We start from the raw sequence: 21,029 nt of genomic DNA on the forward strand, positions 1-21,029 counted from the left end.
GGTAGGGCGGGGGATGATGGATGAGTAGCGCGTCCGCGGCGTTCGAACAGAATGACATGAAGGGCGCAGACAATGTAGTCAATTGGCCAGCTAGAAGTAAGAGGGCTTGCTGAGGTCTAGTCGACACTGGCCGGAGTTGGTTGGGAACAGAAGGTATGACGGAGAAACCTTTGTTATACCGAAGATGTTTCAGATTCTATAGAAGAGCTGGGCTTCTTGCTGTGCGGCTAAAGTCATTCAAATCGCATAACATGACACGTTGTGAAGGGGTATAGAAGATGCCTTGATGTGTCCAAGGGTGCGTCGAGGCATCTGGTTATGGCATGTTCATTCCAGACGGTCTTCAGGAGTGAACAGCCTAACGAGCCGACAGCGCCTACGATATGCGAGAGAATGGCTGTCGCATTCGCTCTCATCGGTTCAATCAGCAATAAATATGGCATACAACAGGTTTTCTGGTGGAGGTTGAACCGTGGGCTGTTCCTGGTGTGCCACCGCCACCGCCACTGGAGGGGCTCCAAGTAAGCGTCAGGATCCCCCGCAAACCAACGCCAAGTTCGTGTTGATCGCCTGTACGAACGCGTCAAAAGCGGGCAATCCGACGTCATCTCGCACGAGCGTAAGCTTCAGAAAACGGCACTACGGCTCACAAGCCACGAATGGATGCGGCGCTGAGTGCCAAGTGGGCAATAATTGCCGATTTAATCCTCTTGAAACCTGTCCCGCCCGCACGCCTGTACATACGTCAATTGTAGACCTTGACAACAAGTAATTCCCTTACCTTTTGGCGTTTGGGTCCTGTTTTCACGCTCCCACCTCGTTTCTGCCCTTCCCTTGGTTTTCTAACTCTGACCATCAATGAGCGGGGATTTTCACGAGCTACGACGAGACGACGAAACGACGCGACGAACAGTTCATTGAGCAGATCGACCGACCTTTACCTACTCGACCCGTTTTCAGCCCCATAATTCCGACTTCCGCACGCGCAATTCGTCATGTCGGGCGTCGACGATGTAGAAAATCAGCGCAAGTCGTACAAAAAACCGCGCAACGCCCACAACCCAATCCCGACCATCAAGGGATATCGCGAAGAGAAGCAAAAGAGACAGGAGGACTATGGCCAACCAGCCCAGGGCGCAGACGAGGGGACAGACGACGGTGACAAGCGGGCCCGCCTCAGCGAGGCCTACGATGTCTTTAAACATGGCAGAGATACTGGCGAATTCTCAAATCAAGATGGCCCTTACATGGCCACGAACAAGAACATAGTGCAAGACGAAGACGAGGCAGATGATCATGCTGGGCGGACACAACCCGCGAAAAAGGAGAAGCCTGCGCCGCAGGACGAGGGCTCTCAGGATGGAATGGAAGACACCACGGAGCACGGTCTGCAGTCATCCGATCCCAAAACGGCCCGGAAAGAGATGAAAAAGTTCACTGCAGATGGGACAGAACGGGAAGTCACAGATCCGGTTACCCATCTCCCCGTCAAGATCCATGACTTCACCAAGACGGATTTGAAGAATACGGCGAAGAATCCCCCACCAGTGGGATCAGAACCTAGCACGATGACGGGCATGGATGCTATCAACAAGAGTGACGAGCACCTACGCAACGAGGAACAGCATTCGAGGGATTCGCACACAGCCATGGAAGTCCTCTTCCCGCCTCCTGAATTTGACGCGACGCGAACTGAGATTACTACCGTGTACATGCATGCGGTAACAGTGGGCCTGGGAGTCGTTGCTGTGAGCTTGATGGTAGTAAACACTCTTTTTTGGGCGACACGCCACTCAACTGGTTGGACTAGGCAGCTGTACAAAGTTGCTGAACTCAGTACTATGCTAGGTGTCTCGGCGGCCATCATACTTTTTATGCGAAAATGGTCAGAGAACAGGATTAAGAATGTTTGGGATGTTGAAGTTTGGCAGGCAGAAAGGAAGCGCGGTCAGAAGCTTGCGAAGAGCCAGACAGCTGAGAGTGCGCAATGGCTCAACTCGCTGTTCGCCTCGGTGTGGCCATTGATCAATCCTGATCTGTTTACTAGTATTGCCGATACACTTGAAGTTAGATCTCCTCTCATAAAAATGGATTATGGTACTCAGCTAACACTTTCAGGATGTTATGCAAGCCTCTTTACCCAGCATGGTCCGTATGGTCGCCGTCGAGGATCTCGGCCAAGGTAGTGAAGCGCTCCGCATTCTCGGTGTTCGATGGCTTCCTACAGGCGCAGCCGCCAGGTCGGTGAGCTCTGATGGGAAGCTAAAGTCTCCGCACGAGGAAAAAGGTGATCGAAAGGTCCAAGACGATGGTGAAGGTCAAAGTGAAGAGCCGGGACACGACACTATGGAAGCTGAAGAAGGTGATTTTGTCAATGTGGAAATCGCATTCGCATATCGGCCCTCCACTGGAAGGGGCATGAAATCACGCGCAAAGCATGCGCACCTTTATCTCGCGTTCTACTTACCAGGAAAGATCAAGCTACGTATGTTCTCCATTATTCGCAGCAAGTTCTTTTACTAACATGCTGCAGCTATTTGGGTGGAACTGACGGGCATGGTGGGTGTGATGCGTCTTCGATTGCAGCTCTGCCCTGATCCCCCCTTCTTCTCGATCTGCACCATGTCCTTCTTAGGACAACCGAAGGTCACTCTCTCATGCGTACCACTCATCAAGAAAGGGCCTAACCTTATGGACGTACCTCTTATCTCGAGTTTCGTCCAGTCATCCATGGATGCTGCCCTGGCCGAGTATGTTGCACCAAAGTCCCTGACGTTGGACCTCAAGGACATGATGATGGGCGACGACTTCAAGAAGGATACGATTGCTCAAGGTATCATACTCGTTAGGATCAAGTACGCTTACGATTTCAAAGAAGGCGATGCAGGCTTTGGTCCCTTTTCGAAGGGCTCCTCAGATCCGTATGTAACTGTAGGTTGGGCCAAGTTCGGGAAGCCGGTTTGGTCTACTCGCGTGTTGCAAGACAATATGGAACCACACTGGGACGAAACTTGCTTCGTCTGCGTCACGCCTGCAGAGCTCAATGTCGATGAGAGGCTCAGGGTTCAGCTCTGGGATTCGGATCGCACGACTGCTGATGATGACCTTGGTCGAATTGAGCTGGACCTCAAGGAATTGATGAAGAGTGAAGAGACTAACAACAAGATGCACGACAGAGAAGATGGGTTCAAAGCTCTCAAAGCCGGCGATGGTATGCCGGGCAAGCTGAGCTGGAGTGTTGGGTACTTTTCGAAGACGAGAATCACCGACGATCAGTTCAAGGCGCAAGAGGAGGACCCGGATGTAAACAGTATGGACCAGCTGAAGAAGATAGTCTATACGGAAGCAGAGCATAAACTTCGGGAGGCGAGCATCGACCACCAGGCTGAAGTCGAGCAACAAAAAGCTGATGACTTCAAACATCGCCAAGATGACCTCATTATTGCTGCACCGCCATCTGAGGATTATCCCTCTGGTATCCTCAGCATTCAGATTCATCAGATCACTGGCCTAGAACTAGAAATGCTGAACAAAAACAAGGCAACCGATAACGAGGAAGCAAGCGAGGATGAAGAAGGCGATGACCTCCCATCGTCCTACTGCACCATTATTCTTAACCATAAGAAGGTCTTCAAGACGCGCACAAAGCCGAAGAACTCCAAGCCCTTCTTCAATGCCGGCTGCGAACGCTTCATCCGAGATGTACGCAATACGGAAGTCCATATTGCGGTCCGCGACGCCCGCGTCCATGAGGATGACCCGCTACTCGGCATCGTCTACCTCCCGCTCGAGAGGCTGTTCCATAAGCGAAGTCAAATCAATACCGTCTTCCCGCTCTCGGGTGGCGTAGGCTATGGACGTGCTCGTGTTTCTCTAGTTTTCCGGAGCGTGCAAGTCCAGGTGCCACGGAACATGCTGGGTTGGGACTACGGAACCCTCGATATCAAATCAAAAGTCAAAGCCATTGATGTTCCAAAGGATCTTCAACCCCTTAGGATGAAGATTCGCATCAAGTTCAGTCGTGGGAAGCTACACTCACGGGCGAGAAATGGGAGGGTCAGCGAGGAAGATGGACAAACCATATGGACAACGAAGGGTGATAAAAACATACGTTTACCAGTGCGCGGACGCTATTCTACGCCAATGATTGTCGAGTTTAGGCAAGACGCTACCTTGAAAGACCACACCCCCGCATTCGGCATCCTCTGGCTCAAGGATATCCCCGATAACGAGGAACAAACTTTGCAAGTACCAATATGGAAAGGGGACTTAAAGCGCGCAGAGAATAATATGCTCGACTCTTATGGGGAGAAGGTTGGTGACATCGAAGTAACACTGACATTTTGGTCCGGTCTATCAGGCTACCATGATAAACTCGCAAAGAAAGACGAAAACCTCCGCCAAGTAATGGAAGTTCTTGATGTATGTAACGATCAGGAATGGTCAGACTGGGACGAGTCCGACTCTGAGAAACCCGGCATCGACACGAACAAGAGCAATGATGACGACAGTTCATCATCAGCATCAGAATCGGAAGACGACGATCATGACAGCAAATTCCTACCAGACTTCCTCCAAAAGGATAAGAAGCGCGAGTCGAATCTTAGTGAGGATGGGAAGCGGGGAACACTAGATCAACTGAAGGAGTACAAGGATTCTGCTAAGCAACTGCATCGGAAGAACAGAGGTGTTATGCAGTGGAAAGGGCCAAGGACTCTGGCCTGGATGAAGCATGTGGGTGATCGGGGAAAGGCCAAGGTCGGCGGATTGTTCCATCATCATGAGAGGAGTGGAGCGGGAATTGAAACAGAGGCATAAGACGGTATACAACTTGGAGCTGGAATCCTCTATAGGCGTTAGTGGCTACAGATAGAACAGTCTCAAAGCTCGAATAAAGTAGGAATCAATAATGTTAATATCATTCCGGAACGCTCCCACCCTTTACCCTCTCCCTCATCATGCCCCACGTGGGGCTGGGCATTCATGGAACTCTATGATTACTATGTTATGTTGTGATGTTGGCCAGCATCATCGAGACCAGGAGAAGAATTTCGCGACGTACTCTCGATGCGCTCACTCCCTCCACATCCGCCCTACTCTTGTTCACTGATGCAGGCTGCTGGTATAGACCCTCCCCGACTTAATGCGTACGAGCAAAAGGGGACTTCTCCGGGCTAGGGTTCTTCGAATGCCAGTTAGACCACGTATCACCGTTCCGATCTAACAGATTGCCCGCAGAGTTATTGCGTCGATTTTGGAGTGGTTGCGGTGGTGATCCGTGGCCCACCTCAAAGCCTCGCTGGACAACTGTAGGCTTGAATGTATCTTGCGCCACGGCAGCGAAGCCCGTGTACCTGTGTTCGGGTGCTGGTAATACCTCTGTATAGCCTGGGCGGTGGGAAAGATGTTCTATTCCCGGAACGCGGACTGGAGGGATAGTTTGCGCGTGTGTGAGCCTAGGGGGAGGGCGACTTTCCTCGGGTGTAGTCTTTCGCTCGTCGGGTTCAAGTACTGGTTCCTGCGCCGTGCATCTGAATGTAGGGTTGGGCTTGCTGTGCTTCTTATACTCCTGGGCCTCTGGAGCCTTCTTACGCCCAGTGAACAGATTGAAAATCTTCTGTAAGATCGATGGAGATGGAGAGCTGCGCTCTCGAGCTATAGGTTGAGGGGCCTGGACCTGCGACTCTGATTGAAGTTCTTGCTCGGTTGGTTCAAAAAGCGGCGCTTGCATTACGAGTGAGTCGGTCGGAGAGTCGGTCGCGTCTTGTTCTATCGGAGGGTGAGGTGGACTAGTCGCATTGTCTTCAACAGCAGAGACATATGAACCCGTAATCGCGGCGCGAAGCTCGCTCTTGAACGGAGAACTGCATGCGATTTCGTCTGTAGATGGAATCCGTTGCTTCGAGAATGGTGGTACATCTTCAGTGACCTCTTCAATGGTGGTATCTGAGTCGTTCTCAGCGAAGACTGGAAACGCTTTCACCCGCTCACTTGCTTTGGTTGATTTCCGTAGACCCTCAGTCCCTTCCGCCGTGTTGTCCGCGGCGACCTTTACCTGCTTTCGCTTTGCAACATCTACCAGCTGCTTTTCCTTCTTGCCACCTTGTTTGGTGTGTAGGAACTTGACACGGGATCTTGACGTATGGATAGCCATGGTGTATCGGGGTGATGTTGGAACTAGATGTGGTCGTTGAGCAGCCTTTTTGACGAAAGCAGTTGACCTGAAGTAGAGCTTCGAGGAGAGCTGGTTATGAGGTTGCGAGGAAAGGTACCTGTGATTGTAGTAAGCTCTGAAAGACCTGCTCGTGTGAAAATGGGATCACGGGCTTCAAGTCGCGGACTAAGACGTCGTCATACACAGAAAGTTGTTATGGGGGATGGCTAGCAGTGAAAGAAAGGTAGCGGTCAATGTACGCAGCGACGGGGCTACGTACGCACGGGTGAATCACTTTCGAGGGAAAGTACCAGACTTCCAGCGTAAATAGCCGACATAGTGAAACTAAGAAGTGAAATGGCACGACGGGAACAAGGTACGTGAAAGATGCAGGATATGTCGGAACAGGACGCTGTTCGCATAAGAGGATGTTGAGAGAGATGGATGGTAATGGCGTCGGAGACAGAGCATTGGACTAGTTTGGTTCTCTCGTGGAATTCACCACAGGCCGAACTTTAGGATCTCTGACGTAGATATCTGGATGGGTGAAGCAGTATATTGATTGGGGAATGGTAGATAAGCTTTTCAATGACACTCACTCAAGCTATATCGGCACTTGACTACGAGTAGTCTGGAAATCATAAATCATTACTCAATTTTATGAAGTAGTTCTACCTAATCATGCGTTGTCTGCGCAAATGTATGTGACTACCCAGTGAATTAGCAAAGTGCATGCAGGAGCAATACATAACATACCGTTGTTGCCGCGAACGAAGGCATCCCCCCAGTTGCGAGTTACTTGGCCATCTGATACTTCCTTGCACCGTTCGAGGGCAATGTTCATGTACCCGTCGACTGACTGAAGATTGCCTGTCTACGTATTAGACTAAGCTGTCGAGATTACACGTGATACATACCCCTGTAAATGATGCCAGAGTTCAGCTTGACGGTGACTGGAGCACCGATGATTTCGCTGAGGAAGCCGCTGGGATCTCTCGAGTCGCCCGCGGCCTCAGGTGCTGGACTCTCGCCGTTGGTGGACATTGCAGCTTGGTATGGTTGATGATTCTGTGAACAAAGAATTAGTTCTAGCATCGAACGAGGGTAGTATAAGGTTACATGGCTTCGCTGTAGTTGTCAATGGTCGAAAATTTTCGCTGGCTACAGTATCGTATCGTGTTGTGTCGAGGTAGGTGTCGCTGTTCGGTGATATGAGTGTGAAAGTCGATCAACGCACAGACCACATATCCCATCGCGAAAAGCGTGACTGCGCGTTGAGCCCCACCCATTCCAGCTTCCCTCACTGCTCGCCAACTCTATCGCTGACCCCACTATTCTTCAAGCAAAGCCCGCCTTGATGTAGTCGCGATCAAGATGGCAGACACCACCCAGGACGTACCGGCGCCAAAGAAGCGCTCCTTCTTCAAGCGCGCAGCTTGGCAGGATGCAGCGAAGAAAGAGGGGGAGGACATGTTCAGCCACGCCAACGAGTTCAAAGACATGGTCGCCGAGCAAGACAGGCATAGAGAAGAGGTGGAGCGCAAGGCGGAGAGCGAACGACATCACAAGCAGGCAGGACAGCGTCAGGGCAAGCGGCGGAAGGTTTCGCTTGAGAGCGAGGAGTCTATTGTATCGGGGAGCGGGTCTGGAAAGAGAAAAAGAACGGGCAGCAAAGCGTGTGCATACACTGTACATACGGCATACATGCAACTGGCGCTGACAGACAAATAGACGCAGCAGAACACCACACTCACCAGTACCATCCTGTCCTCTGACAGACTCACTCGCAGCGCGCTACGACTCGCTGCTCAAGTCCGCATCCTCGAGCCACACCCAGACCCCTAAGGAATCGGTCGTCATTGACCTAGACGACGAGCACGATGCGCCCTACAACCCCAAAGCCTTCAACGACAACAATTTGACCCTAGATTATGCAACTTGGAATGTGCATCGCAAGCAAATGCCTGTTTTGTTATCGAAGCGCCCTCCTGTGGAAGACGACGAAGTAGAGGAGATTCTTGACCCCACACTTGCAGCACTACAAGCAAAGGCGCGACAGCGAGCCGCACAGACAGCGCAATCCACTACGACTCCAACAGCAGACGGCGAGCCGTCCAAGGATCTAATTGCACAGCTCTTCATCAAACCCCAAATCCCAGACGCAGATCCTCTGCTGGTCAAGGTTCGTATAGACAGCACAATTGATAAGCTACGACAAGCATGGTGTGAGAGGCAAGGGTTTTCCGCCGACATGACAAAGAATGTCTTCTTCACGTGGAAGGACACGCGCATATATGACAGCACAACAATAAAGCGGCTAGGCATGAAAGTAGATCAGAATGGAAATGTGTCTGTGAAAGGAGACCCCAACATCTATGACGATGTAAATCTGCCAAAGGTATTTGTCGAAGCTTGGACTGAAGAGCTTTTCCGGCAGCGGAAGAAAGAGGATGCTGCAGATGCGGCAGCGAAGAAAAAAGCCACGGAGCAGCCACATGAGGCCGAGGAGAGGGAGCCGACCCCAGAACCCGTGCCTCAAGTGACGAAAATTCGTCTCTTCCTGAAAGCAAAGGGAAAGGAGGACTTTCGCTTATCGGTCAACCCGGTATGTCACTTATTACCCCATTTGCTCCATATTTGCCTCCAGTCCTCTCCTGCCCTCCATTCTGGCATCTGATGCCTTGACTGACCACGGTACCCAGAACACCACGTTCGCCGACATCGCACAAGCCTACAAATCCAAGCGCGAGATCGATAAAAACCAGCCACTTACTCTTACATTTGATGGCGACCGGCTTTCGCCTTTGGACATAGTAGCAGACTCCGAGATTGAGGATATGGATGGAATAGAAGTCCACTTCAAGTGAACACCATCCTTGTTTCCAACGGGACATCATCACAACGATCATCTTGGCGTTTTGGCGCGGCCTGGACTCTTGTTAGTTTGTGCCTTTAGGCCCATCATGAGCATGGCGTTGGCGGACCTTTATGGGACAATGGGTATCCCTCTTTGATACGTATCGTACGAATTACGCTACCGCCTTGATGTAAATCTTTGGATATTTTCTTATTCAGTAATATCCCTCACTATGTGGCGAGGATCACATTGTGATGAGCAAAACTATAGGCATTGAGACTCCATGTTACCATAGTGACCGCCTCTATAGGATTGCGCTTCGGCCTTACTAACAAGGCTACTGGCAGAGTTTAGCATACTTGGCACAATACCAGCCTCATCCATATTATAAACAGTCTCTGGTAGGATAGCGAGGTTTCTAATGTAACGACTTGCGAAATCAGTGTCAATTTCTTCCTGCACAAACGCATTCTCTAAATCGTGCACATGCCTTCATCTATCTTACGCCAACTATGGCACCCCTACTTAGTACCTCCTAGTGAATTGACCCTTTAAATCGTAACATAAGCTCTGCTTTGCATGCGATAATCAGAAGAAAAACTGTTTCCCAGTCAAGCCTTCTTCTTAAGCACGCCCCAGATCCTAGGCAAGCAACTATTCGGCTCATCGGCCACCTGTATATCACCAGGGTTCTCCCACTCTCCAGCAGCAAGGATTTCGGCCTTGATATTCCGATTCAAACAACACCCTACGAGTGCGCTCCAAGCAGGATTCCAAAAACCTATTCTCATATTAGCCCCTCCACGCAGCTTCCAAGGCACAACCGTAATGTGATAATCAATGCGTACCTTGCGCCAAAGCCGCAACAGTATCCTTGTTTTTCTCATGCTCCCAGAACACAAAGCTGCCCCCTGGCTTTAACAATTTCCACACCTCTCTCATCACAGTCTTCACATCCCCCACCGAACACAATACCTGAATACTCAGCACAGTATCCATACTCCCCTCTGTAATCCCCTCCCTTCTCAAAATCTCGCTATCTTCAACACCGCACGCTAAAAGCTTGTACTTATCCTGGAGATCAAGCTTCTTGACCTTTGCGGCAATGTTATCCACATAGTTGGAGTTGGGGTCAACGGCGTATATGAACTCTACGAGGGATGGATCGAAGCGTTGAAGTTGGTTGCCTGGTCCGGGGCCGAGTTCTAGAATTTTGCCTTGAGCGGAGTGGAAAAGGGAAGGGACGACAGTGGTGTTTTCATAGGCGATGAAACCGGCGGCTATGCACAGGGGTTATTATGCATCTGGATAAGTTGAGGGCAGGCAAGTTACAATGTGAGATGAAGAAATTGGCCGTGGCGGCGTCTCGAATTCGCTGGGGATGTGCAAGTGAGGCGAGGCCATCTTTGCGAAGGGCATCTTTGAAAGCGCCATAGTGCGCTTTTTCGGAATTAGTATGCTGGTATATGTGGGAATGAGGGGGGAGAGTTACATTGGATGGAAAGCCAGATGAACCAGAATGGTCGGAAGAGGCTACTGAGGCGGCTAATATCGGCCATGGTGCTTCAAAAGATGATGAATATAGTGAGGCAGTGGTAAGTCAAGTCAGGCAAACGAGGAGTTGTGCAGGAAAGTAAAACATGCGCGAGAATAGCAAGTGGGTAACGCCGTACCCAGGTATATATATGTGTGGGTATGGCGTTATTGGGGAGCTAAGCCAGTAGCTGGCTAGGGCCACTGGAGGGCTCATTTTTCTAGGCTTTTGTAAGGTAGCGTTCGTCTGTGATTGGTGGACTGTTCAACGAATCTGGGAATCAACCTCAGGCCTTCTTGATACGACCACCACACTATGACTGAAATCTCTAGTCGGACAAGGCTACACGGTCAAAGCGGACCTGGACGCCATGACGAACTCATGGACAGTACAGCCAACGGCACGGTATCTTCTAGTAGCAGGCTGATGCCAGGTGCAAAATTGGCTGAAGAACGCGATTATACGAGCCATACTAAATAGTGAAACTCATGTCGTTACAGGGTGGTTCTCGCCACGTAGCGAAGGATGATAATTGTCATGCGCGTAGTGAACGCGGCGAGTTATATGTCATGTCTCCTTCAATGTTCTATAATTGAGAAGCAAATCAACATGACATGTTCACGCCACTGCGACGATGAGAGGTAACATTTGCAGACCCTACCTCTCCATGTGGCCGTACCCTAGGTGCCATGTAAATTGCGCAACGAATTGAGTACGGCTTCCCTATTACAGACATTTTTGGTTAGTCTCGCATCATGATGGAGGCCTTATTCTCGGTTGCCCATGTGACAATGGCGCCAAGTCGTGTAGCGTACTTGTATTGATTGGATTGCCCAAGATGCTTACTTACATGGATCGTTTGGGCATGCAGTATGTAGGTATCTCTTCATCGCACAGAAGCAGGGAATGTGATTTCCAACCGATTGGAGTCTAACTGCGATGCCCACAAGACAGTGTTCGGCAAACCAGCAAATTTATACTTGCTTGTGATTTGAAGAATGGCTAGGGAATGGGGGGTGAGGTTCGAATCAAGCATGCAAATAGCTCTTGGGTATGGTCGGGGTTTCCGATCACTAGCTCTACTCGGTTCAGTCGTGCCCAATCATCCTGGTTGACCAGATCGGCTTTCCAGCTCTCCTCAGCCTTCATCTTGATCATGAAAAACGAAGGGATAATTCGACCTAAAAGAAGCATTCTGGAAGCAATAACGCAAGTGGGCTGCATAAAGTCGCTGCCTCCGCCACAGTTTCGCATGGCCTCTCCTAAAAGGTGGGGGGAAAGGTCGTGTTGATCAGGTACGCCCTACCCACACGAAATGCCTTGAGGCTGGTGGATATTTTTGGGGTTCAGCTGCGTTGTGACACACTGACAGCTCGTGGGAGGGTGTCAGTAATAATGTAGGGCTGAAGCAAATGCATCAGTGCAGGAAACGATTTCATCGTAGGTAGGCATCAGGGGCGGGAAGATGTGGAACATCGACTCTGGGGCATAGACAGGTGAGGATTCGGAGCGAAGATGAAGCGGGTTCGTTAAAGGAGGTGTTAAGAAACCCAGCAGGTCATAGAGAAGGCGACGTACGATACCGGCTGCCCCGCTAAGAATGATAGCAACAGGGTTGTGATTGGCGCGTAGGCCGAATGATGCGGAGCTTATCGCTCCTCCTTCTCCTCACCCATCACCCATCACCCATCATGACAGCATGCAAGCAAAAGCTGACAGCCGGCAGACAGTATCATGTAGACTACTCCGCCTCTTTTACTCAACGACGCGCCAAGCGGCTGTAGTACGCTATAATCCATGCATGCAATTAATACGCCTAGCATTCGCATGTAGTATTCAGAACCCTCGCCCATCCCCTGCGATTATAAATCTCGCATCCATCTTCCTGTCGGAGATCGCCACTTACAGTGGACCTGCTATACATACCGGCCCATAGCCATTCGACTGGAGAAGCATGCCTCGACCAAAGAAGCCCGGTGTTGAGACAAAGAGGAGATCGCGCAACGGCTGCTGGTAGCATTTACCATTTCCACTGTTGCAAAGAAATCTGTACTGATCATTAAATAGGCCCTGCAAGGCGCGCAAAGTCAAGTGGTAATTATCACCCTGGTTGACACAACTCGTTGGTAACCGTATATTAGTGGGGAAGAGAAACCACAATGCGGCAACTGTGAACGCCAAGGCGAGAAATGCGACTACAGTATCAGACTCAACTGGGGAGGACGCACCAGGCGGGAAAAGATTGGTACAGGTTCCGAAGCCTCAAGCGCAGCTTCGGGCTCGGGCAGCCCGTATCAGTCGACCTTCTCATTCGAAGTGGAAGCCTCACCCTTGTTCCCATCCACTCCAGAACCGCCAGTGCGTCCACAGCATGCACGCTCATCTTCAAACATTTCCCCCCCTACATCTTCCCAATTCCTGATGGATCCGGAGCTCATGCAAATGAACCATACGCAAGCAACCCCATCCGTAACCAGTGCTGGTTTATTCGACCAGACCTCTTACTTTTCGAGTACGAATAGGCTGCCTACGTCGGCGCCATCTGCTCAAACTCATTTTCGGGGCACATTCGATTACCCCCCACACTCGGCAGCTGGCTTCGAAACTTTTGCTTATAGCAATGCTGGCTTCACTCCCACAAACGCGGAGATGCCTCCACCCCGAGCATCTTTAGACTCCTTACCCAAGCGGCATAAGTCTAGCTACTCGATGGAATCGCCTGCGACGACAACGTTAGATACGTATTCGCCAAACACAGGTCCGCCATCACCCTATAGCCCCTATCCTTATGTGGCAATGCCGTTGACACCCAACTCTTCAGTTGGTTCCGAAGAAGCCGTTCTGCGGACTGCATCAAAGCAATCCTCTTCCTCGGTGTATTCTCCACCAGATCTACGCCGCGTGTCAGTACAATCGCTGATTAATGGATTGCCTGGCGATAATGCCCTTCGGTATAGCCCCGAAGTTGAGCATGGAAGGCAATATCCGATTGCTGATTCTGCCTCGACTACGTATGGCTACGATCGAGGCCTCCCTGATCTGGACACGCCAAGCAACGATGACTTCTCTGCTATAGCTATCTTCAGTCCGCAAAGCGGCACCATGGATCTGGATGACGATACACCATATGGCAGCGCAGACCCTCGAGGCAAGGACATGGCGTTCGAAAGCGGAGGGTATTATGCAAAACCCGTAGCGATTAGAATCTCAAAGTCCCTGGAACCACTACCACCGCTGCTCGTGGAAAATCAAATGAACCTCCTTTATTTTCATCATTTTCTGAACCACACTGCACGGATTCTGGTCCCTCATGATTGCGAGAGGAACCCCTTCCGGCAGGTCTTGCCAGAGAGTATGTATATTGCCATCTTCCCGAGTTATTACTAAGTCCAGCAGTGGCCGTCCGTGACGAGAATATCATGTACCTCCTCCTTGCTTATAGCGCTGCTCACCGCGCACGCATGCTCAATCATCCTGAACCTTCAAACCGCATTGCCGTTTGGGTACAGGATGTGTTCCCCAAGTTGCGCCAAACGCTGATCGACAACCCGGAGGACGTTTCCGACAACACCCTGGCGGCCGTTATTATGATGGCGAGTCTCGAGATCATCTCATCCGGAACGTTCGAGGTACCAATCTCTTGGCAAAACCATTTGACTATGGCACGTCAGATGATCCTGGCTCGAGGTGAATCAAGAGGTATGGCTCGTCAAGATCGCGTCGCTTACTTCCTTTCCCGGTGGTTTGCCTATCTCGATGTCCTCGGCTCCCTCAGTGGTGGCAAAAATGATGTGCCGCTGGGCTCCTTCTACTGGTCGAGCGAGAACGCGACCGCCGATGAAGAGTTTGAAATCGACTGCCTTATGGGCTTTACGACTCGCTGCTTCGGTAGCTTAGCCCGAATTTCCGAGCTGGCTAAACTCTGCGAATCGCAGCGCATTGATGATGAGGGCAACGTACGCGAGGACTGGGCCCCTAACTCAGAGGTGGTCAAGCAAGCCGTGCAGATACAACAAGAGCTAGAAGAGGGTCTTTTGGATCGCAACATTCGCAAGGGATGCAATCATCGAGCTAGTGCCGCTTCTGAATCCGAGGGTACTTGGGATGCCACCGAGATATATGCTACCAATGAGATGTTCCATTGGGCTGGTCTGATACACCTCTACCGCCGCGTACTAGGTAAGCCCGCATTGGACATTGAGGTCCAATACGCGGTGCGCGAGATTGTAGGTCTGCTCTACAAGATCCGTAGGGGTAGTACAGCAGAGGCTTGTCTTCTCTTCCCCATGTTTGCAGCAGGATGCGATGCGCAAGACGAAGGGCAGAGGGAGAAAATCATGGATCGATTGAGGGGGGTGGAGGGATTCGGATTGAACCACGTTAGTAGACACGCTATCGCGCGTTGATACCGCATACGCTAACCTTGACAAAAGGTCCCAAAGATCAGTATCCTCGTGCAGAGTGTCTGGGATACCGGAAAGCCCTGGGAGTCGCTTGTTTCGGGCGAGTTCTTTGGCTGAGGAGCAACAGCTAGAAGTAGCCGAAGGCCAACTGATAATACCTATCAACATAACATCGCCTTATAGCATCAGGCGATCTTTCCAGATGCACCACAAGCTCGCAGCACGAGCCAAAGCAACGAAGACACCGTGGCTAGCTGATCTACTTGCCATTTTGCTTTCCATCGATCATCACGGAGATAACAAGGAAGTAGCCAGACAACGTGCAACCAACAAGCTGAGCCGTCGATATGACTGAGAAGAGTGAGAAGAAGATGATACGACGGAAGAGCGCGAGGAATTATTGACAGGGGAACGAGCACATCGACGATCCGAACTTGTGAAAGTGCAGCATTTTGAAAGCGAACATTAGCAGGTATTGTAAAGAAAAGTTCAGCTTGGGTATCTTTATATGTCCCCTACATGTGTATAAGGGCAGGTACTGTACATATACCAGTTTGACAGATGAAGTCTTGGGAGGCATATCCTCTTCTACGTCCCCTCCCACAAGAACTCCCTCCCACATATTCACCAAGGCCACCAACCCCCCTTCGCCACCTTCCCCACAGCACTAGTCGCCCTGACCGTCTCGTCTGCACCTTCCTTGACGCTTTCGACTATTCTGTCCGTCGCCTCCTCTACAGCATCCACAGCATGACTTAGCGTCTCCTGCGCACTCTGCTTTTGCTGTGCTATCGCCTCCATAAGCTCGTATTGTAGTTCCTTGATCTCTGTATGCTTATCGTGTTGCTCCTCGATGGTCTCGAGCTTGAACCACGCATAGTATGCGATTTGATATGTGAACAGGGCACCGAGGAAGCATTTCAGTAGGGGGCTACCAAAAGTTTTGTAGTATGCGCCCTGGCGATACTGTTAGTTTGGAGTAATCGAGAGGGTGGGGATTCTGGGTGGGTGACGTACCACCCGCGACGGCTCTTTGAGTTGTTGTGAAGTGGAGTTCGGTGGCGGCGGTGGAGGAGGAGGCTCAGTTGCGTACGTTCTCCGTGACACGTGTGCTATTCTTCGCGCGACGGGTCTCCTTGATGCTATTGACGTTGCTGTCCGGACATGGTTCATCTTTGCCGCCTGGGAGAGACACCAAGGCACCAGCTTTACGTTTGCGTTTGGGGGGTTTGCCAGCTGTATCGAGGCCAGATAATGCTTTCGAATTTTGCAGAAGGAACTGGAAGGACGTGAGATGAGTCAATGACGAGATTGGCGCAATGTGTCAAGTTTGAAGCCTTTATCTAAGCAAGTATAAAGTAACGAGGAGGGGAAAGCAAGCTACCCACGATTCAAAAGCAGCAAACCTCCGCTCCAAACTCCGCATACCAGAGCTACTCTTAGCGCGACGGGCCCGTGCGCAACCTTTTGCCAAAGGAACACCTTGCATCACCTTGAACGCTTGCCTATCAATCACCGCCGATCCCCAACTTTCTTTCGATCCAACGTTCGGCGCCTTCTACAAACTAAAACTAGGGAATTGGATTCATACCAAACGCCAAGCTCAAACGTCCCCGTTTCAATCAACACCGCCATATCCACCCTACACAATGGTACGTGAGCGCGAGTTCCCTACGCCCCTGGCCACCGCTCTCACCCGAGCCGTGGCGTACAATCAATACAATACAAGAGCGTTCGAGAGCTAGGTTGCTGATATGCTCGTGCAGGCACAAACACCCCAACAACGCCAGGCGAACATGCGCTTCGCGAAAGCGCAGGAGAAGAAGATGGGACGACCCGAGCAAATCATCACCAAGAAGCAGGGCCCGCAGAAGTCACCAATTAGCAAGATCTGGATTAGTACGTCTTCTTCCGATTCCCTTGAAGAGGTACAGGCTTCGCACACGAGAGGCTGCGCAATGGTCCCTTTGCGTTGTTGACGAGCGAGAGGGGAGAGGGAGCATGATGGAGTTTTAAAACAGATTCAGACGCTAACATGCGCGTGTAGTTCTCCTCGGCTTCGTACTCTGCGGTGGCGTTCTCTTCGAGCTCGTGAAGCTGTTCTTTTAAGCCTTTTCAACTCCTGCGATTTCGGAGTCTTCATCTTATATCCCCTGGCCCTTCAGCACCACGACCCACCTCGACCAATCCGACTCGGTTTCCTATGTCATCCACCCACCCACTGAAAGGGGCGTTCGTGAAATGGGGCACATACCGGATGCTGAGAATGTGAGCGGGATGCATTGGCGACAAGGGGGAGGGAGCGAGAGACAGGGGCATCTTCTTCTTTTATATCAATTACATAGGCCATGGCGTTCATCATAGGGTACAGGCATGCAGGAGCTGGAGCTGAGCCGCGCGACATTTGGTCATATTTGGTCATATTTGCCATTGCAATTCGAATCTCATTTGTCAAAATTGCGATCCCCGAACTTATTTAACTGTCCAGAGGTCGACTTGGTCTGACGGCCTACAAAGCCAGAGACTATTCAGAGGGTGCACCTTCGCCTTCGTCCATTGCCACTGTCCGTCTCTTCTTTTTCTTTTTCTTGACCTCCCCTTCGGCACCTGCGTCTGCGCCCTTCTCCGCATCCACCTCAGGCCTAGCCTTCTTCTTTTTCTTCTTCTTCGTTGGCGCATTGTCCTCTGCCTCGGGCTGTCCCTCGACTTCTGCCGGTGGAGTCTCTGCAGGCTCATCTCCCTCCACAATAACCTTCCGAACCTTCCTCTTCTTCTTCTTCTTGACTGCGACTTCCTCCTTGACGTGTACTCTTTCGCTCGCGCGTTGCATCTCAAGTCTTAATCTTTCTATATCTTGCAGTGCTTTCTTCATCTCGGCTTCTTCCTGTTCTTTCCTCTCGATCTCGAGCTGCGTAAGCTTGCGGCCAGATACGCCCTCGTCGTCCAAGCTAAGTGAACCGAGGCCCGAGCTGTCTACTTCAAGCAGCGATTTCTTTGCTTTACCCGGGCGCGGTTGAATGATGTCTTCTCTTGAAGAATCTGGCGCAGAAGGGCCCAATGTTTCATCGCCCATGATCTCCACTCTCCGTATCGGCTTGCGGGGGCTTCGTGATCGAGGGAGGTTCTCGGATGACGACACCTTGCTTTCTAGATTGAGATCCATGATAGGGATCGAATCGATGTCCAGGTCGTTATTTTCCTGGTTGCCGTCGCGGACAATTCTACTAAGCGGTGTGACCGCTCCACTGCTTCTGTCCGCATCGGGGTCAATGTAGAATGGATCGTCCCTGTGGCGTTCCCTGCGCTCTGCCTTCCTCCGCGCAATGATGTCAGGATCAAGATATTCCTCCTCCACGGCATTTTGATATGAGGTGGGCTCCTTATGCGGCACGTCGAGACGATCTGCTGCTGGAGTGGCAACCACTGGCCCTTCCGTGTAAGCAGGTATAGGCTCTGCGTATGCCGCATACACGTCGTCTTCTTCTGTTTCATACCCTTCGTTATCGGCCTGCGAAAGCAGATGCTGCAAGTTCGCGTTGATCGGTGTATCGAGGTCTAGATCTTCAGGTACAGGAACCTTCCGTTGTGCGCCAGGTGCAACTGGGTTCAACTCAGCACCAGAGAACAGGGCAGGTATGGCTTGGGTTAGTAGCAGTGGAGGGTCAGTAAACTCCTCATGGCCTACGCCAGTTGCAGTACCAGAGGCAGCTTCAGCAGCGAGCCTCATAAGCTCTAGGTACTCCACTGCACGTTCTTGTACTTCAAGACTAGGGTGGGTGGAAAGTGGCTCTAAGAAGTGGATGATTCGAGCCATGAGAAGAGACATAAGAGTTTTCCGTTCTGGAGTCCACGACATTTGGTCATTCCCCGCCATGCTAGAGAAGACCTTGGGGACGGCTTGTAGGTATACGGCGAGGGTCCGTGATGGAAGTTGGAGGGATGCAGGGTGTAGGAGCGATGTCATGACGGGTTCCGGTCGAGTGAGGTAACTTGCGTACTCTCCGACAAGCCAGCCGGCGCACTCGAGTACGCCCTGACCGCCGTTTCCGGAGGCCGGGAACATTTGGTCTCTTCGGTCGACGAGTACGAGGGACTGTGCGGCGTCTATAGCTTCTGATCGAACACTTTTTACTCGAATAGCAACGTTCCGCAGCTCTTGCCCAATGCTACCACCAATGTCATCTACTTGTTCTAGATCGTCCTTCTCTTCCACAGCAGATGCTTTGGTTGCTGGCGAAACCCGAACCAGCTGCACAAGTACATCAATGTACCATTCAAAGTCAGTAATGTTGCTGTAGGTATCGCGCGAACACATGTCTAGTATTCGCTTAATGACATTGACTCGATAATCATCAGGGAGAGGCGGTGGCTGATCGGATTTTTCGTCCTGATGTCGAAGCGTCTCCTCGGCATCAGAGTCGTCTTCGTCGGCGTATGGTGTGACTGTAGTCATCCGAGCGCGGTCGATACCTGCATCATTCGCTGCTGTAGCGATTGGTGCATTTCGAAGCTGTCGCATTAGCCGTCCAACAATGGCAGTGAGGTTGTCCGCGTTGACCATGCCAACTACGAGGTCCAGAGCGCGCATTCGTATTGATATATCTAGATCGTCGATACAGTTCAAGATGACATCTTGCTGCTGAGAAACTAGGTATGGGTGCAGCTTGACGATCTTGTCGAAAGCGAGCAATGCGACATATTTTACTGCAGATCGATGAGAAATGAACGATGTGAATTGTTGTATTCTTTAGCTTACGGTTTGCATCGCCTTCTATCACCATCATTCCTCGTAGTTTGCCAACACAGAGCTTTGCTACTTCCTCGCCCTCAGTGGTACCCTCAGCCGCTTCCAAGATACCACCCTGGATAATGCCACTGATACATTCGTACAGTAACGACATAGCGGATGTCTCTCGGATAATCTTCGTCAATGGCGGAAGTAGCTTCTTGATCAACCGAGGTTCAAGAGGGGTCAGGGTCGCAAACTGCATGGGGTCAGACGAATTCGTTCTCAGCACTACTTGACACTTACAAGCTTGATTAACTTGATAGCCATCCAGTTGTTATTTCCCTGCACCAAGAGATCAAACAATCTGGGTGCTAGAGGCAGGAAATCCTGCGGGCGTCTCCATCCTAGCTCGCAGACAACGTTGACAATGGCGGCTGTGACGGTTGGATCCTCATCATCATCCAGCAAGCGCTCCTTGATCTTGGGCCATGCGGGTCGCAGCGTCTCCGGGTATACCAGCGCCAGTCTATAGAGTGTGACGACTGTCTTCTTTCGGACCATGGCGTGCGAGTGCGTCAATCTCGGTATCAGATCTGACAGGAGTGAGTTGGCCATGCTGGGATTGATGACGTGCGGAATAGCGCCTAGTGGGAGCGCAATGTACTGTGGACTTGAACTCGTAATGTCTTTCTTGAGCTGATTCTCCGCCAGCACCAGAACTTCTGTATCCCGGCGGAAGCTCTGGACAGCAGCCAGGTATGCCGTGCGCTTCTGCTTGAATTTGGAGCTCGACATGACTTCGAGGACATTGAAGCTCGCCCACGACATGTCGTGCCCGAACATCTCAAGGTACGTGAGCTTCATGAGGGCCGTGGCCTTGAGGTCCATATCGTTGGACCGAATCTCTTTGCGACATTCTTTTATGCTCTCGGCGATATATTCCTTCTCGCGGCCTTTGTGGTTTCGGAGGCCTCGAATGAGGTCGTACAAGGATTTCTCGAACCTGTCTACACGTCAGAATTTGCTAGCTCTCAGAGGCTTTAATCTGGAGTCTTGTACATGTTGTCGGCTTCTCAGGTGGCTTCCCGCAGTCGCGTGTACGGGTATCTTAGCACACAAGGAGGGGCAGTTTGGCGGGAACGTGTAGAGGGAGAGCCAGCAGGCATCATCGTTGGGACAGCGTCGTCATAGGATAGCTATGGATCTGGGTGTCACTGGTCGTTCCGAGGTGGGGAGTGAAGACGAAGTCTGTTCAAGCCATCGACGTGCATCTGCTGCCCGCCGGCGTTGGTTTCGCCGAATGCTGGTCGGAGCTTGGGCCAGGAGTTTTAGACGTTCACCCATATCCGCAT

General features: G+C 51.2%; 9 protein-coding genes across 9 annotated transcripts; 4 read left to right on the forward strand and 5 right to left on the reverse strand.

Annotated features, from left to right (window-relative positions):
* Positions 1 to 596: 596 nt before the first annotated feature.
* Positions 597 to 4,936, forward strand: K460DRAFT_338396 (uncharacterized protein). The gene is made up of 3 exons (XM_040931047.1): positions 597 to 2,066; positions 2,119 to 2,485; positions 2,534 to 4,936. Exons 1-3 carry the CDS (start codon positions 996 to 998, stop codon positions 4,816 to 4,818), a joined length of 3,723 nt encoding a protein of 1,240 aa, XP_040788369.1. The 5' UTR covers positions 597 to 995; the 3' UTR covers positions 4,819 to 4,936.
* A 43-nt stretch (positions 4,937 to 4,979) lies between these two features.
* Positions 4,980 to 6,216, reverse strand: K460DRAFT_430723 (uncharacterized protein). Its single transcript, XM_040938327.1, has one exon. It carries the CDS (start codon positions 6,152 to 6,154, stop codon positions 5,141 to 5,143), a length of 1,014 nt encoding a protein of 337 aa, XP_040788370.1. The 5' UTR covers positions 6,155 to 6,216; the 3' UTR covers positions 4,980 to 5,140.
* Positions 6,217 to 6,764: 548 nt separating this feature from the next.
* Positions 6,765 to 7,356, reverse strand: K460DRAFT_338401 (Sm-like ribonucleoprotein). The gene is made up of 4 exons (XM_040931048.1): positions 7,274 to 7,356; positions 7,072 to 7,222; positions 6,911 to 7,024; positions 6,765 to 6,862 (listed from the first exon to the last, which is right to left on the reverse strand). Exons 2-4 carry the CDS (start codon positions 7,196 to 7,198, stop codon positions 6,834 to 6,836), a joined length of 270 nt encoding a protein of 89 aa, XP_040788371.1. The 5' UTR covers positions 7,199 to 7,222; positions 7,274 to 7,356; the 3' UTR covers positions 6,765 to 6,833.
* Positions 7,357 to 7,523: 167 nt separating this feature from the next.
* On the forward strand, positions 7,524 to 9,245 carry K460DRAFT_417004 (uncharacterized protein). The gene is made up of 3 exons (XM_040937849.1): positions 7,524 to 7,830; positions 7,886 to 8,759; positions 8,857 to 9,245. The coding sequence occupies exons 1-3, from the start codon at positions 7,529 to 7,531 to the stop codon at positions 9,019 to 9,021; spliced, it is 1,341 nt and encodes a 446-aa protein (XP_040788372.1). The 5' UTR covers positions 7,524 to 7,528; the 3' UTR covers positions 9,022 to 9,245.
* A 377-nt stretch (positions 9,246 to 9,622) lies between these two features.
* Positions 9,623 to 10,570, reverse strand: K460DRAFT_406044 (methyltransferase type 11; the record flags this gene model as incomplete). Its single annotated transcript, XM_040936917.1, has 4 exons — positions 9,623 to 9,792; positions 9,860 to 10,291; positions 10,344 to 10,451; positions 10,504 to 10,570. The coding sequence occupies 4 exons, from the start codon at positions 10,568 to 10,570 to the stop codon at positions 9,623 to 9,625; spliced, it is 777 nt and encodes a 258-aa protein (XP_040788373.1).
* A 1,777-nt stretch (positions 10,571 to 12,347) lies between these two features.
* Positions 12,348 to 15,205, forward strand: K460DRAFT_115511 (uncharacterized protein). The gene is made up of 5 exons (XM_040926587.1): positions 12,348 to 12,558; positions 12,613 to 12,639; positions 12,687 to 13,897; positions 13,942 to 14,924; positions 14,979 to 15,205. The coding sequence occupies exons 1-5, from the start codon at positions 12,500 to 12,502 to the stop codon at positions 15,063 to 15,065; spliced, it is 2,367 nt and encodes a 788-aa protein (XP_040788374.1). The 5' UTR covers positions 12,348 to 12,499; the 3' UTR covers positions 15,066 to 15,205.
* Positions 15,206 to 15,409: 204 nt separating this feature from the next.
* K460DRAFT_312609 (uncharacterized protein) lies at positions 15,410 to 16,329 on the reverse strand. The gene is made up of 2 exons (XM_040930226.1): positions 15,966 to 16,329; positions 15,410 to 15,905 (listed from the first exon to the last, which is right to left on the reverse strand). Exons 1-2 carry the CDS (start codon positions 16,119 to 16,121, stop codon positions 15,573 to 15,575), a joined length of 489 nt encoding a protein of 162 aa, XP_040788375.1. The 5' UTR covers positions 16,122 to 16,329; the 3' UTR covers positions 15,410 to 15,572.
* Positions 16,330 to 16,597: 268 nt separating this feature from the next.
* Positions 16,598 to 17,057, forward strand: K460DRAFT_406047 (uncharacterized protein; the record flags this gene model as incomplete). The annotated part of the gene is made up of 3 exons (XM_040936918.1): positions 16,598 to 16,651; positions 16,715 to 16,847; positions 16,996 to 17,057. 3 exons carry the CDS (start codon positions 16,598 to 16,600, stop codon positions 17,055 to 17,057), a joined length of 249 nt encoding a protein of 82 aa, XP_040788376.1.
* A 312-nt stretch (positions 17,058 to 17,369) lies between these two features.
* K460DRAFT_115526 (Adaptor protein complex AP-3 delta subunit) lies at positions 17,370 to 20,934 on the reverse strand. Its single transcript, XM_040926588.1, has 4 exons — positions 20,737 to 20,934; positions 19,981 to 20,680; positions 19,705 to 19,933; positions 17,370 to 19,652 (listed from the first exon to the last, which is right to left on the reverse strand). Coding segments are annotated over exons 1-4 (3,111 nt in total). The 5' UTR covers positions 20,739 to 20,934; the 3' UTR covers positions 17,370 to 17,472.
* Positions 20,935 to 21,029: the final 95 nt, after the last annotated feature.

The sequence above is a fragment of the Cucurbitaria berberidis genome (genome assembly GCF_010015615.1).
Source record: "Cucurbitaria berberidis CBS 394.84 unplaced genomic scaffold K460scaffold_3, whole genome shotgun sequence".
Lineage (NCBI taxonomy): Eukaryota > Fungi > Ascomycota > Dothideomycetes > Pleosporales > Cucurbitariaceae > Cucurbitaria > Cucurbitaria berberidis.

Excerpts from the sequence above, each read along its gene's own strand:
- K460DRAFT_338401 (XM_040931048.1), bottom strand. The coding sequence starts at position 7,198 with ATGTCCACCAACGGCGAGAGTCCAGCACCTGAGGCCGCGGGCGACTCG. Across the intron at positions 7,025-7,071 it reads CTCTGGCATCATTTACAGGG|GCAATCTTCAGTCAGTCGAC; the intron begins GTATGTATCACG and ends ATACGTAGACAG. Across the intron at positions 6,863-6,910 it reads CTTCGTTCGCGGCAACAACG|TCACATACATTTGCGCAGAC; the intron begins GTATGTTATGTA and ends TTCACTGGGTAG.
- K460DRAFT_312609 (XM_040930226.1), bottom strand. The coding sequence starts at position 16,121 with ATGAACCATGTCCGGACAGCAACGTCAATAGCATCAAGGAGACCCGTC. Across the intron at positions 15,906-15,965 it reads TCAAAGAGCCGTCGCGGGTG|GGCGCATACTACAAAACTTT; the intron begins GTACGTCACCCA and ends CAGTATCGCCAG.
- K460DRAFT_417004 (XM_040937849.1), top strand. The coding sequence starts at position 7,529 with ATGGCAGACACCACCCAGGACGTACCGGCGCCAAAGAAGCGCTCCTTC. Across the intron at positions 7,831-7,885 it reads AAAAGAACGGGCAGCAAAGC|ACGCAGCAGAACACCACACT; the intron begins GTGTGCATACAC and ends ACAGACAAATAG. Across the intron at positions 8,760-8,856 it reads TTCGCTTATCGGTCAACCCG|AACACCACGTTCGCCGACAT; the intron begins GTATGTCACTTA and ends CACGGTACCCAG.
- K460DRAFT_338396 (XM_040931047.1), top strand. The coding sequence starts at position 996 with ATGTCGGGCGTCGACGATGTAGAAAATCAGCGCAAGTCGTACAAAAAA. Across the intron at positions 2,067-2,118 it reads GTATTGCCGATACACTTGAA|GATGTTATGCAAGCCTCTTT; the intron begins GTTAGATCTCCT and ends TAACACTTTCAG. Across the intron at positions 2,486-2,533 it reads ACCAGGAAAGATCAAGCTAC|CTATTTGGGTGGAACTGACG; the intron begins GTATGTTCTCCA and ends AACATGCTGCAG.
- K460DRAFT_115511 (XM_040926587.1), top strand. The coding sequence starts at position 12,500 with ATGCCTCGACCAAAGAAGCCCGGTGTTGAGACAAAGAGGAGATCGCGC. Across the intron at positions 12,559-12,612 it reads AGATCGCGCAACGGCTGCTG|GCCCTGCAAGGCGCGCAAAG; the intron begins GTAGCATTTACC and ends ATCATTAAATAG. Across the intron at positions 13,898-13,941 it reads CCGGCAGGTCTTGCCAGAGA|TGGCCGTCCGTGACGAGAAT; the intron begins GTATGTATATTG and ends TAAGTCCAGCAG.
- K460DRAFT_430723 (XM_040938327.1), bottom strand. The coding sequence starts at position 6,154 with ATGGCTATCCATACGTCAAGATCCCGTGTCAAGTTCCTACACACCAAA.
- K460DRAFT_115526 (XM_040926588.1), bottom strand. Across the intron at positions 19,934-19,980 it reads CTATCAAGTTAATCAAGCTT|TTTGCGACCCTGACCCCTCT; the intron begins GTAAGTGTCAAG and ends GACCCCATGCAG. Across the intron at positions 19,653-19,704 it reads GATAGAAGGCGATGCAAACC|TAAAATATGTCGCATTGCTC; the intron begins GTAAGCTAAAGA and ends ATCGATCTGCAG.